Here is a 15,846-nt window from a genome sequence, read left to right as displayed (position 1 = left end):
CGAGGAGGGGGCTTCACTCCTGCAGGGTTCACCCGTGTCCATGTCCACTTTTCTGCAGGATGGGGCCAAAAATCATGAGCTAATCTTTTTCAGAAATGGGAAAGTGTATCTTCAAAACAAAAACGAGAAATGGGACAGAAAAGCAGCCCACGTTAAACAAGCGATCACTGTGGAGGCTCTAATGATGGTACCTTGCTCCTCTTTGCCTTCCCTCCTCAGCAGGAACATGTCAGAATGGATGGTTCCTTTATCCACATCCTTCTTCACTCTCTGGAAGAGAAAAGCAGCCATTACCACCTACGTCTGTTTACTCTCGTGGGTTTACTCAAGGACAAGCTCCTGGAAATGACAATACCTTGCTCTCTGTGTAGAGCAGTTGCCATCAACATGCTCATGCAAAATGAGGCTAAACATAACATAGCTTACCTAATGATGGACAAATAAGGCAAAAATTTACTTTTAAATTAATTACACGTTAACCTGAAACATTCATAGATGGAGGTGTTGAATATCACCATTTTAAGCCCTTAAAATGAACAGTCTTCAATTCAACTATTGAGATTTTACATATTTTGTTGAATAATTTTGCAATAGTTGGCTGTACAAATTAAGGCACTGTAAAATAGCTCATGTGACCGGACATCAATAGGATTCTAATGTGGCAAGTTGCTTAGCAACTACTACCATGATTTATTGGACATAGTGCGACCATGTAACTGCATGTACAAAAAAAACAGTATTCCCACTGTATATGTACTATATACCACTATAGTAGACACCAAAATTACTTAAAATGTTAAAGAAAATGTTATTTGTTTATCCCTATTATTAAATGTTTTATTAAACATTAAAGTGAGTTATCATATTGTTATCGCCGCCATTTTCCTGTTGCACTTTCCATATTATGCAAAACAACAACTTTTGATTGAAAGAAGTCTCTTCTGCTCACCAAGGCTGCACTTGTTTGATCAAAAATACAATAAGAACAGTAATATTCTGAAATATTATTACAATTTAAAATAATAGTTTTCTATTTTAATATATTTTAAAATGTCATTTATTCCTGTGATGGAAAAGCTGAATTTTCAGCATCATTACTCCAAACTTCAGTGTCACATGATCCTTCAGAAATCATTCTAATATGCCGATTCTGCTACTCGTGTGATATTGATCATATTTTTTTGAATCCCCATTTTTGAATCCCCACCCATGGACAGTTGGATGACTTGGATAGAGAGAGTTTTTCCCCTCCATTTGGCCTAAAACACTGTATTTGTGGTCATCCAGTCTGAAATGTTGACTCCAAATACAGAGGTTTTTCAGATTTTCAGTCACGGCATTCTCCCCGTATTTACGATTCTTTGCAGCCTTTAGCCACTGCCTACAATGTGCTGGATCTTCACTGGAAACCGAAAGTAACTCACACCAGCTAAACATTTACTCTTTGAATTCTTGCACCAGGGAACAATACAAGTCAAAACCATGATGACTAAAAGTTTGCTAAGAAGTATTTCCTACTAAAGCAAGACGGTATTTGACTCTAATAAGCATATCCATGGCAGACTGGTGGGAGTGGCCTTGGATGGCAACATGCAAAGTGCATTATGGGTGTTGGAAATTTTCTTACCTATTTGGAAAAAGGAAAGAAATTTTTTTTTTTTTTTTTTTTTTTTTTTTTTTGTGCCTTTCTACTGTATATGCAGCCACGTTTTATTGAAAGCCCATTTTGCCAGCAGTGAAGTAGCCCTTTAAGTAGGGCTGGGACAATATATCGATGCATTGCAATTCATGGATCAATTCTGATATTTCCCAAATGCATCGCAAATCGATTCTGAGGTTAATTTTTAACCGCATGCTCATGAAGAAGAGGGCTTGTGCATTCGGCTGAGTGGGAGAATGTACTTACATCTCAGAATGCTTTTATGATGCGAGATTAATGTAAACGGCCCACTGCAAACACCCTTGTAACTCGTTTCGAAATTTATGAATGATTATTTAATAGAAGGTTCAAGTGGTGTGTTTGAGGAATCAGAAGCAAGCAGGGTACGGCTGTTTCAAAAGCACGCAGTGCCATCTGCTGTTGAGAACTAAGCTCAAAATCGATTCGAGAATCGCAATATATACGGAAAATATCAGAATCGATCCAGAATCATTTCTCGATTCACAACGCATTGATGTATTGTCCCAGCCCTACCTTTAAATGTAAAATCTGAGTAATCAATTGCAGTGTGCATATTAAATAAAAATCACAGTAATAACCAAAGCACATACAGATATGGAATATCCGCCATAGATGATGACGCCGTTGCCGTCTGGAGTGGTGGTCATTTGACAGGCTGAACGTGGACAGGGGCCAGTTCCTGTGGGCTGGAGACGGCTCCATGTGAATGTGTCCAGGTTAAATGCATAAACATCATTGTAAAAGATATAATCCCTGTAGAGCGGAGAACATATGCATTACAAAAAGTATTAATGTTAAGTATTTTTATAATGTAAAAATATTTAAAATATTGATATTTAATCTAACATATTCTATTAATAATTAAAATTCTTATTTATTAAATGAAAACATAAGATTCCAAGGTCATCTCATCTGATAAATAATTACATTCTTATACATATTTTCTGGAACCTGTAGCCAGGGGCGTAGATCTCATTCACACTTTAGGGTACAACAAAAAGTTAATTTTCCGTACAATACTTTTTTTTAAAAATGACAAGTTGAAGTTGGGGAGCTCTGCATCTGCCTGTACCTGGAGTTCTCATGAAAACCACCAAACAAAAGCAGCTGACGTTTGCTCAGGACCATGCGATGTCCACTCCTGCCAGAAGGAGCACCAGGAGCTCTGAAAGGACAAAGCGGACATATTTCAACAGGTGGTCAGGACGCCAAGCCAAAAGTCAATCCTGTTAGTTTAGACCTCCATAACCTCAAGTCACAGCATGATGACAAAACACTGGACAGAGGTCCAAAAATCCCTGCTGAGCTTCCATGAAGAGCAAATACAATTAGACTTCCGGTTCAACTTACAGGCTTGTTTTTCTTTTCAGTGTTATTTTAGTATTGTGATACTGATAGTTTGCTTTAATATTTTCAATTCATTGTAATTTTAGGTAAAATTTTAATAATTTGTTGTGTGTTTTCATCATTTTTATTAGGTATTACGTTTGTAAAATGTCTATATAATTTTTTTTATTAATTTTTTTTTAAGCATTTTAGTTAAAGTTATGTTAAGTTATGTCAAGTTAAGTTTTTTTATTTCATTTCAGTTAACATTTTATTAAAAAAAAAAAAGTGTCTTTACAGTCTTAGCTTTAGTTTTAGTTAAAGTCACCATAAAATCAAAACTGATAATTCTTATTTTTATCAAAAATTGTAGCATTTATTATACATTTATAATAAATTTCTCTCACTCAGGGTGCCATTTCACTTATATATATACACGTCAAAAAGAAAAGACTTGCATTCATGCTGACATGACAAGGATTTTTTATTATTTTAATATTCGCTTATAATGTTAATAAATTTTAATCGTTTTTTGCACACACACACAAACAAAACAAATACATATGTGGAAAAATGATTATTTTCAACCCTCATATTATGCCACTATTCTATTAAGATGAAGATTGCAAAAATTTCCTTTAGTATAACATGCACTAAAGAACTGTGCACAATATCCTTGGTATTTTGATATATATTATGGTACTGAATACTGTTTTCATCTACTATAGTATTGAAGATAATTAAAAAACACTTGTTTTATACTTGTTTTGCTTGTGTAAAAAGGGTCTTTTTGATGTCATGTTGTCTGTAAGCACATTTTAACATCTTTTGGCTTATGTGATGGTGTCTAGATTTTAGCTCAGATTGCATTATCTTTCCCTTGTAATATACTGTGGAGTATTGCACAATACTCAGTGAGAAACAACAATACTCACTTGATTTGCTCCCATGTGCGTGTTCCCAGGTGAAGCACCCACAGATCTTTATAGCGATAGAACTGCTCACCGTCAGGGGACGCAAACTCCCCCCCAAATATCCAAATCTGCCCCCCGCCCTGGGGAACTACCACTGCCTGCAGGGACATGGAGAGAGAGCAACAAAAATATGCTTGAGATAATGTGACTTATTATGTTAAGACAGTCTGACCCCTGGTGGTGAAGTCTGAAATAACATGTCCTGCATTATCTATGCAGAAAATCACTGCTTTCACTGATACATCATATCAATTTTTAAATATTTCAAGTGAAGTTATTAAAGGAGCACCTGTTGAGCGCAGCGTCTTGGAGGAGGGTTCGGGATCTCTACCTTCACCCAGGTGTTCTTCTTAATGTTGTAGAAGAATAATTCATTGTACAGAAAAGTCTGGAAGAATGGAAATATATAAGTGACATGAAGTCAAGGCTTTTTGGGTAGGACACAGTTTGCATCTGTACAATTTCGAAATTTACATTTGTTTTTAAAATTTAAGTCTGTTAGTGCAAGTGTTTTCAATCTTAATAATGCCACAATCAAACCAAAATATGATCAGTCTCATACAAGGGACCCTCATTCAAAAATTTAAAAGCCAGCTATATATTTTCATGTATAAAGACAAAATTTATACTGCGAAAAATTTATATTATATGTAAAATATTTCATTTCTGTCATATAATTTTTTTCCCCCCTACACACTATAGTATTGTCCTGTTAGATGTATTTATTTAAATTATTTTTTATATAATTTATTCATTTTAATCTATTTCTTTTCAATTTTATTTAGTTTTTTTTGTTTAATATTATATATATATATATATATATATATATATATATATATATATATATATATATATATACACACACACACACACATACACATTATATTATATGCACACATACATACATACATACATACATACACACATATATATATATATATATATATATATATATATATATATATATATATATATGCAGCTGATTGACCAGCTAATGACCATCTTAGACCAGCTAGAAACCAGTTCCAAAGCATAGCTACACATTTACCTCAGGGACATCACGAATTACCTACTTTCTTCCCATTGAAAAATTCCCCTCCAAATAAAATCAGCTCGTCTTTTTCCGGGTGCGCACACAGAGAGGCGTTCAACCTGCGCAGAGAACGAGCTGTCAGTCAAATGGCACAATAACAGTCACGTGATTCACACCTGGACACATGAACGCGCACCTGGGAGACGGAGGGGCACACGCCGTCTCGATCACCTGAGTCTTTTTGGCGTCCAGGGACTGAAATTCTGCTATTAAAGCCTCTAAATCCTCCTATTTCAATAAAACACAGAATAAAAGTATAGTTTTTCTAACATGTAGGCAGGTTTAGAGTGTTTGTGCTGGTATAAATTCCCTCACCTCCTCTTTTTTCGATCTTTTTGACACCTTCTTCTCCATTTTGGCGGCGGTTTTCTCCGCTCCTTTCACTTTCTTTTCATTTTTACCCTTTTTTCCCTTTTTACCCATTTTGATTATTTTAAAACACACAGGCTGTAGTAAGCGTGGTAATCACAGTCAAATGGCCAGACGTATGATATACTTCCGCCAACAACACGGTTTGATGTTGAGCTCTCCTGCGCTACAGCGACACCTGCTGGTCTGGGTGAGCTGCTGTGTCTTGCAGTAAACTGACAAATAGTAGCTAACTTGTTTGCACTTATATAATATCACAAATACGACGATGTCTAAAACTAAATATCTCTAAATATGGAAATGGTAAAAAATAATAATTTATATTATAGCTAAGATTATAAAATAGCGAGTGTGCGAGCCTCTTTGCCTTCAGCCATCCAGTCTTATCATACGTCTAACCTCGATACGCACAGCACAACAACAAGCAGCTAACAGTCGGGGGCTTTGGTCATATATTATATGGATATACACCGATCAGGCATAACATTATGAGCACTGAGAGGTGAAATTAATAACATTGATTATCTCTTCATCACGGCACTTGTTAGTTGGTGGGATATATTAGGCAGCAAGTGAACATTTTATCCTCTGAATTGATGTGTTAGAAGCAGGAAAAATGGGCAAGCGTAAGGATTTGAGAGTTTGATAAGGGCCAAATTGTGATTGCTAGACGACTGGGTCAGAACATCTTCAAAACTGCAGCTCTTGTGGGGTGTTCCCGGTCTGCAGTGGTCATTATCTATCAAAAGTGGTCCCAGGAAGGAACAGCGGTGAAGGCTGGCCCGTGTGGTCCGATCCAACAGACGAGCTACTGTAGCTCAAATTGCTCAAGAAGTTAATGCTGGTTCTGATACAAAGGTGTCAGAATACACAGTTCATCACAGTTTTCTGTTGCGTATGGGGCTGCATAACCACAGACCATTCAGGGTGCCCATGCTGACCTCTGTCCACCACTGAAAGCGCCAACAGTGGGTACGTGAGCATCAGAACTGGACCACAGAGCAATGGGGGAAGGTGGCCTGGTCTGATGAATCATGTTTTCTTTTACATCATGTGGATGGCCGGGTGCGTGTGCATCGCTTATCTGGGGAACACATGGCACCAGGATGCACTATGGGAAGAAGGCAAGCCGGCGGAGGCAGTGTGATGCTTTGGGCAATGTTCTGCTGGGAAACCTTGGGTCCTGCCATCCATGTGGATGTTACTTTGACACTTACCTCCTACCTAAGCATTGTTGCAGACCATGTACACCCTTTCATGGAAATGGTATTCTCTAGTGGCTGTGATCTCTTTCAGCAGGATAATGCAACCTGCCACAAAGGAAAAATTGTTCAGGAATGGTTTGAGGAGCACAACAACGAGGTTGAGGTGTTGACTTGGCCTCCAAATTCCCCGGATCTCAATCCAGTCGAGCATCTGTGGGATGTTCTGAACTAAGTCCGATCCATGGAGGCCCCACCTCGCAATTTACAGGACTTAAAGGATCTGCTGCTAACATCTTGGTGCCAGATACCACAGCACACCTTCAGGGGTCTAGTGGAGTCCATGCCTTGACGGGTCAGGGCTGTTATGGCAGCAAAAGGGGGACCAACCCAATATTAGGAAGGTGGTCATAATGTTATGCCTGATCGGTGTTTTTTAAAAGGTCATATGAATGTCAAATCATGTATGGATATGAAGCCTCTACATTCCCCTGAACAATGTGGAATGTGTTAACAGTGAACTGATAAGGTTTACATTCGTTTACCATGGGATCACTCCTGTGGGCACTGACCCACATGAAGTTCTGTCCCCCATCCTCCTCATAACTGTGACACTAATTAACATGCATGTCTCATGCAACTTGTGCAAAGCCTTTGGTGTGTACACCTCTCACTGTTACGAAAGTTTCCATAATAATAATATGTGGTATATTGAATTAATATTTTATTGACAGTCACATGAGTTATAATGTGTTGACTCAACATACAAAACAATGACAATACTTTGTCACAGGGCACATGTTCCAGTGTTACGTAACGGTGCAGGAGACCAGAGGAAATTAAAATGATCTGAATCTATGTGAAATATCCTCTCGCACTGTTGACACTCAGAAGCAGAGGAGATATCCTTATGAGATGTGCACTCTTATTTATTACTAGTCAGTATGTGCAAGAGAAACTGCATACAATTCCATGCAGTATTTCTTTACACAAAGTGGAAACTGTATGCATTACAAAGTGATTTCAACATGAAAAATGAGACCAGGCAGCAATTTTAGTGAGTAGAAACATACATCTTTGTATTTTGATTTTAAAAACTCCAGCAATCTTTTTCTTTTTTAAAAACAGCAACGGTTAGTAGATATGGTGCATTGTCCCTTTCAAATCTACATAAAGGACAAATAAAGTCTGTGTTGCAAGCACATGACTGCTTGAATCTTTCTTCCAGTCACCTGACCACCATTGTGAGGGTGGAATTGTGACCTTCAGTGAGAGATTTTTCTAATTCTGTGTGTGAGCCTCTCTGCCTCCAGACTTTCAGTCATACGTCTCACCCCGACACCTTTTGACCTCTAACTCTCCTCCCCTTCAAATCCCAGAATCCTGTTTTTTTTCTGTTCAGCCGTGCGTTTTCCGTAAATAACAAGTGGTGCAGAAGGACTGCCAGGAGTGATTTTTCTGCTTCATCTCTTATATTTAAGTGCACAACAAGCAGGATCACTGAGGAAAGATATGATTATTTCCAATACGTTAAAGAGACGTACTGTATCCTTTTATTTTTCAACCTTTATCTACTTATCACAGTCACAGTTATGATCAGTTTTGTTTTTGTTTTCTCACCTTTGTTTAGTCTCCTTTTTCCTGAGTTCCTTTGATCTCCTTTTCCCGCCACTAATCAGTTGTCATGGACATTCATTTAACAATCACACCTGTCTGGATTTAGTTCATTATCATTGTGTATTTAAGTCCCTCTGTATTGTTGTATGTTACACACTGTTACATTGCCTTCATACCTGAGGATTACCTGAGTTTGTTTTACTTAATAAACACTTTTGTTTTGGAACCTTTTTGCATCTTTATCATCAGAAACAACATTACAATCATGTAGTTTTGCACCAAAAACAGACATAATTTAGCATTACATGACCATTTTGCACCCTCTTTCTGACCCTTAAAAGTAAACAGCTGTACTTTTAAGACTTCTTTATGTAAAATGATAGATATGATTGGCTAACTTCTGAATATCGGCATAGTTCACGCTTTCATTGGACAAGGACCGCCCAGAAGACATCTGACTGACATGTAAAGCAACCAATCACAATTCGCTTTGTTCTGTGTCATGTTTAGGGGCGTGAAAATGTAAAGTCGATGCCGTGTAAAACTCTTGGACATATTTTAAAGAGTTTAAAGGCCTTTGCACACTGAGTCCGAAATTTTTGTTTGCATTTTTTCATATTCGTGATCCTAAAAATTCATCACCCACAGAGACCTTGCACACTGAGTCCGATGCATATTAATAAATCCGTTGCAAAAAAATTAGGGCTGCACGATATATCGCATGAGATTGTCACGCGCATTTCATCAGTAAAGCCGGTTCCCTGATTACCGCTAAATCGCCATCACCTGCTTTCAAATGGAGCGGCATTTAATAGCCGGAGCCGTAGATCACTGAAAAGCCACGCAATATCGCGTTCATTATCGAAGGCGATTCATCTGCGATATGAACGCGATATTGTGTGGCTTTTCAGTGATCTACGGCTCTGTCTATTAAATGCTGCTCCATTTGAAAGCAGGTGATGGCGATTTAGCGGTAATCATGCGATATATCGTGCAGCCCTAAAAAAAATCCTAAAACAAAATGGAGTCTTCAAGCAGTGAGCATGATTTAGTTGTCCTCTCTTCTTAAAAAGAGAAAAAGAAAGAAGAAATATTTGGTCCATCCAATCCTGAGATTGCGTAAAGAGGAAGGAGAGTTCCACCTCATCAAGGAGCTGCGCGATTATCCCGAGCGTTTACTTCAGGATGTCAGTAGCTCAGTTTGATGCTTTGCTAGCGATACTGGCACAATCTGTCTTTATATTCTGTCTCTGTATTCCACACTTTGTTTGGATCAACTTGGCATTTGGGATTTTGGCGTTCGCCTGTACGGTGGCTCTGAATTGTCAAAACGTCTCTCAAAATGCATGCCACGGATGCGAAAAACTCAGAAAATTGAACCTGATCCTAATTTTTTTATGACGGATGAAAGTTTCGAAGGCAATGTGTAAACGTGATTGACACAACGTGAGGTCATATTTATTTTTTAATGTGCTAAAATTTCGGACACGAATTTCGGCCTTAGTGTGCAAAGACCTTAAGGCATGAACTTTAAATACTTCATATATCCAGCGTTTAGTTGATCCTGATTCATTGTCACGGCTGTACAGCTTTCAGTAACACTTTTACAGTGTCCTTGTTACACATATTAAATGTTGTTACTATAGTAATAACTATAAATTATGCATGCGACTAACCCTAAACCAAACCCTAACCCTAACCCTATAGTAATTACATGTATAGTTAATTGTTAATACTCAGTAATTAAATATATAATTACACTGCAACACAGACACCTTAATATAAAGTGTAACAAAGAGGAGGAGGTTTTGCGTCATGACGGTTTTGTTTCCAGCGGACTTTTAATCTTTTAACTTTTAATCTCCTGGAAATCATGCAGAATTCAATCAATTGGATGGCCAACAATGGCATGACGTCTGAGGCTGAGACTAGTGTGAAATCACAGCCATGATGATTTCAGGAGTATGTCAACATATTATATGAGTTTCACATTAGCATGTTGCTAAGCTAACTAGATACTCTAAAGTCTAACAAATGTTCTATAAAATAGTCAATTTAAAATTGGATTAAAATATTTGGTAACACTTTACAATAAGGTTTGATATTTAGGGTTAGGGTTAGGGATAGGGTTAGGACTAACATCACATTCCAGAGGGTAAAATCACGTTCTGGGGCTTTTTGGCGGGGTTTCCCCTGCTAAAATTTGCATTCCAGGGGCTAAAGATCATGTTATTTGGGGTCACTTTAACCCACGGACATGAAGAACAAGCCGAGGCAACAGTGTTAAAGTAGCCCAATTCCATGGGAAAACCCTAAAACCAGACGGAAATGATAGGTAAATAATACTGACGTAGAAGAACCTAACCCTGGTTGTAAACCTAAACTTGATATAAACTGTAAACTTGACCCTCAAATTTGATTGGTTGATTGGAATGTTGTTCCAGGATCAACAAAGATGCTCATCCAGGAACATGTTGTACTTGATGAAATCCTTATCGCCCCCATCTGCACTGCTCAAAACTTCTATGGTCTCGGTGTCAGGAAGCACATGTGATTTTACACCCAAGTGTTTGCTGTGATGTACATCTTGAAGAACATGGGGTTCTGTGTGCACTTGTGTGTGAATGAGCCTGCATTACCAGAGAAAACAGACCCTCTACTCCATCCTGATATCAGCTGCACAAAAGGCTTCTGTATTAGAGTCGTGACCACAGAGACTTCTGTGATATAAAGAAATGAGATGAGATCGGAAATTGGTCATAATGAAAATATTGAACACTGTGGTAACAAATGATTTTATCTTTGAACCAGAGAGAAATTACTGATGATTTGCCTGTTGCCAAGAGACTAAAGCAACAGAGTTAATTCTCTCAGGTAAACACACACAGACACACAATGTCAATAACAGGTCTAGTAGGCAACACAGCAAACCAAACTGTTTAATATAAAATATATATATATATATATATATATATATATATATATATATATATATATATATATATATAAGAAGATTTTTTAAAAAGAAATTAGGGACACATTAAAGGGTTAGTTCAACCAAAAATGAAAATTCTGTCATTTATTACTCACCTTCATGTCGTTCCAAACTCGTAAGACCTTCGTTAATCTTCAGAACACAAATTAAGATATTTTTGATGAAATCTGAGAGATTTCTGTCCCTCCATAGACAGCTACTCAACTGAAACTTTTATGCATCAAAAAGTTCATAAAGAGATCGTAAAACTAATCCATATGAATTGAGCTGTTTAGTCAAAATTTTCTCAAGAGACACGATCACTTTATATGATGAACAGATTTAATTTAGGCTTTATATTCACATATAAACATTGATCAGCGTAACACACGAGAATGAACCTCATTGGTTCTCGCACACGTCACATGCTTTGGCTTGAGCTTCTGTTTACCATAACTGATGTGTGTTTATATGTGAATAAAAGCCTAAATTCACTCTTTTGATCATATAAAGCAATCATGTGTCTTCAGAAAATTTGGACTAAACCACTCAATTAATATGGATTAGTTTTACAATCTCTTTATGAACTTTTTGAATCGTCAAAGTTTCAGTTGCGTAGCTATCAATGGAGAGACAGAAAGCTCTCAGATTTCATCAAAAATATCTTTGTGTTCCAAAGATGAACAAAAAACTTACAGGTTTGGAACGACATAAGGGTAATTAAAGGAATAGGTCACCCAAAAATCTCCAACATTTCATAAAAAATATGGAAAATCAAGCTTCAGTAGATCTGACTCATCTGTCAAGCATCACACTGGTCAATCGACTAGGTGCTATACTGTTGTTGACAGACGACACACTGTCCTTTCACATGAGGCCTGCAGTCAGAAGGAGGTTAGTCAGTGTATACATGTTACATTTAACAGTAAAGTATGAGGATTCCCTACTGAGTAGGGTAGTGTGTCAGCTACTCGTGTTATTATGCAAACGCTTTGACACAACTTGAGTTTATAGACAAGTCCCATACCTTAAAGGGTTAGTTCACCCAAAAATGAAATTTCTGTCATTTATTACTCACCCTCATGTCGTTCCAAACCTGTAAGACCTTCGTTCATCTTCAGAACACAAATTAAGATATTTTGACGAAGTCCGAGAGTTTTGTTTTTTTATCCTCCATTGAAAGCAACGAAATTACCACATTCAATGTCCAGAGTAAAAATAGTGAACGTGACTATAGTGGTTATGAAGCGACGAGAATACATTTTGTGCAAAAAAATAACGACTTTATTCAACAATTTTTCCTCTTCCCTGTCAGTTGGCACAGTGCTGCTTTTCCGTGTTCACGTCAGAACGCTGGCCAATACTGAGCCGCCGTTCGGACGTAGAACCTGCAGCGCTGCAACAAAAATATTGTTTTGTTTTTGAGCACAATAAGTATTCTCGTCGCTTCATAACATTAAGGTTGAACCACTGCAGTCACGTTGATTATTTTAACGATGTTTTTCTGGACACTGAATGTGGTAATTTTGTTGCTTTCAATAGAGGGCAATGGATTTTCAATGGATTTCATCAAAATATCTCAATTTGTGTTCCAAAGATGAACGAAGGCCTTACAGGTGTGGAACGACATGAGGGTGAGTAATTAATGACAGAATTTTCATTTTTAGGCACTTTTAGGGTGCTTGTAAAAACAGAAACTGATTAGTTGTAATGTTATGTCAAAAAATACACCTTTTTTTTTTTTTTTTTTAGCTAATTTTCTAAAAGTAAAGAGTAGAATATGTAGAATTTAACTAAATAACTTTTATACTTTCTACAAAAAAAGTTTTATAAACTGTGAAATCAAACAGCTGGGCCTCACTGACAAATAACTTCGTACAACTCGTATTAATGTGCGTAGAAAAGGTTCTCAAACAAAATGTTCGCGGGATTCACAACTACACCAGTACGCATATGAACATACATTTATTCTAAGTTACCTCGTTGAATCCGAATCCGATTCCAAATGGGAGAGTCAGTCAGTGGTCGCAATTTCCATAAAACGCGCCTAAATCATATAGACTTCTTACACCACTCAGAGCATGCGCAGAAAGATATGAGAAAAAAAAATGCCATTCTCAAAACTCGTTTAAAGGTTTACACAGCCAACTGAATTATTTACTGTACTTTAAATGGCTGAATTAGTGTCCTTCACGCTTTACTGAAGCGGTTCATCTGATAAACAAATAATACTAGTGTGAATCTCGAATAAAACAGCAAATAAAAGAGGAAGTCAAATGACATTGGCTAATCTTTCCCTCGCAACTCACATGACATGAAAGCTTTCCTTAGGCCACAGCAGCTGATGCGAGACCAGAGCTATTACAGATACCCTTAAGAGGGAAAAATGGCTTGTTTCTTGGGAGTCCAACTTGCATGAGCCCATTTTTAGGAGTCACGAGCTACAAGAATTCATGGCAGAGAATGTTTTCTTGAGGGAATTCATTCTTGTAGACAACCAGTCACAAGTCACGTTTAATAATATTGTATAGCAACACCAAAAACTTCCATCAAGACTCTAAAAATCCTTTTTTTTTATTGAAATATGATTTTAATGATGTGCAAATTATTTAATTATGCATGTACTATATAATAAATGACATTATAATTTTTATTTATAATATTTCTAAATATTGTATTGTAGGTTGTTTTTATAAATAGGCCTATATTATTAACTTTAGTAATATATTAACTTCATATATGTGCTGCTATATCAGTGATAAAAAACCATCTGCAAATCTGCAAAAACACAAGTACTCAAGTTTTGAATGCATTCATGTTTTATTTCTCTGAATACTCAACAATGTTCAAAAAATTACTTCAGAGCATGAACTGTTTAAAAAAAAAAATTGTACAGTAGACGTATAACCATGGCATCAAAAGAAAATGAACTATGAACTGCTCAATAGGATCTCTTCGTAGCTGTATTTCACATCACAGAGAAGACAGGACAGAATACTTGCAATCATTAACAGAGTTCAGGTACAACAAGCAATGTAATTGACTGATCAGAGATCAGCTGAACACAGCATCTACAGATCACACAAGAAAACAGTCTTTCTAGCTTCAAAGTGAAGTGACGAAAGACTGAGTCTGCCCTTATGTAAAAGGGTTTGCATGCCTGTGTGACACAAAGATGATTGTTCATGTTTGTGGCATGAATGTTACTTATACATGTCAATTTGTAAATGCAAAAATATGGAGTTTTTAAAGATTTAAAGGGATAGTTCACACAAAAATGACTGTCATCATTTCTTTGTTCTGCTGTACACAGATATTTGAAAGAATGTTTGTAACCAAGCAAATCTCGCCCCCCATTGACTTCCATAATAGGAAAAAAAAATACTATGGTAGTCAATGGGGGGCGAGATCTGCTTAGTTACAAACATTCGTCAAAATACCTTCCTTTGTGTTATGCAGAACAAAGAAATTTATACAGGTTTGGAGTAAATGATGACAGAATTTTCATTTTTGAGTGAACTATCCCTTGAATTTTTATTCTGATAACGTAAACATACAAATAAAAATCGCTCATAACTTTAAGATTCTTTATTTAAAGTAAAAAAAATGAAATGCCAACAAATGTAATTAATCATTTGTCACAAAAGTGTGAAATGTAGTGACAGTCGACGTCACTGTGATGCAATTTCAATGTCATGTCAAAGGAGGCAGATGTGAGTGCAGGGCAGACTCAGGGTACGTTTACACGACAACCAGTGGCGTAGCTTCTGGGTATGCACATGCTCATACGCACTGAGGGGGACGACCCACACCAACCCCCACCCGCATACAGATGACAACATTGTCAAAACAATCTCCGTTCACATGGATCCACGAAAACGACTAAAAACGCTGTATTCTGCTGCCTGGCCAGTAGATGGCGTTCACTTTGTAAAGAAACACTACACGCCTACTGAACGCGTATAACGCATGTGCATGATGTCACCGCTTCGACAAACGCGTTTTTGTAGTTTAAACAGAGACGATAACAGTTTTCAAAAACTCGCACTTTGAGGCCTGTTTTCAAAATTACAGTTATCGTGTAAATGAATGGCCAAAATGCATAAAAAGTTGTTTTTAGTTGAAAAGGGTGTCGTGTAAACGCCCACTCAGTTATTTTTGTAAACTAATGCACCAATGGAAACTAAACCAAGCCAGCAGTTAAAAACATTTATAGATTTACACACAAAAAAACTAGTAAAAAAAGACAAAAAACAAATATATATTATAAAAAAAAATCATTCTGAAGAAAGAAAGAAAAAAATATCAGTAACAATTCTTAGCATTTTTTTGGTAGAAAAATGCCTTGTAAAATTATTAGCACACTAACTGAATGACCCTACAAATAAATAAACACATATAAGTAAATTTCTACATAACTATTTAAATTAGATAAATTGGTCTTATTGGCTGGAGTGTTAGTCATACTGCAGTAATTCTCTAAATAATGCAAATCTTCATTATCTAAACACCAACTAAAATCATAACAGCATTAAAGAAAAGCATCTCAGCTCTATTAAGTCCTTCTAAGCAGAAGCCTATAGGAAATGTTTCTGTATTCATAATAACCA

At 36.8% G+C, this 15,846-nt stretch overlaps 1 protein-coding gene across 1 annotated transcript in view; it reads right to left on the bottom strand.

Annotated features, from left to right (window-relative positions):
* The window catches only part of klhdc4 (kelch domain containing 4), a 10,495-nt gene extending 4,850 nt beyond the window's left edge, over nt 1-5,645 (bottom strand). Inside the window, 9 exon segments of the mRNA XM_048158863.1 lie at nt 1-52; nt 192-270; nt 2,272-2,434; nt 2,754-2,846; nt 3,943-4,079; nt 4,271-4,369; nt 5,055-5,133; nt 5,211-5,302; nt 5,390-5,645. The exon segment at nt 1-52 is cut by the window's left edge and continues 58 nt beyond it. Of these exon segments, the coding sequence (XP_048014820.1) occupies nt 1-52; nt 192-270; nt 2,272-2,434; nt 2,754-2,846; nt 3,943-4,079; nt 4,271-4,369; nt 5,055-5,133; nt 5,211-5,302; nt 5,390-5,497 (902 nt within the window). The 5' untranslated portion in view covers nt 5,498-5,645.
* Between the last annotated feature and the right edge of the window lie 10,201 nt (nt 5,646-15,846).

This window comes from Megalobrama amblycephala, linkage group LG15 (assembly GCF_018812025.1).
Source record: "Megalobrama amblycephala isolate DHTTF-2021 linkage group LG15, ASM1881202v1, whole genome shotgun sequence".
Classification (NCBI taxonomy): Eukaryota; Metazoa; Chordata; class Actinopteri; order Cypriniformes; family Xenocyprididae; genus Megalobrama; species Megalobrama amblycephala.
This window is presented reverse-complemented; position numbering and strand designations above follow the sequence as displayed.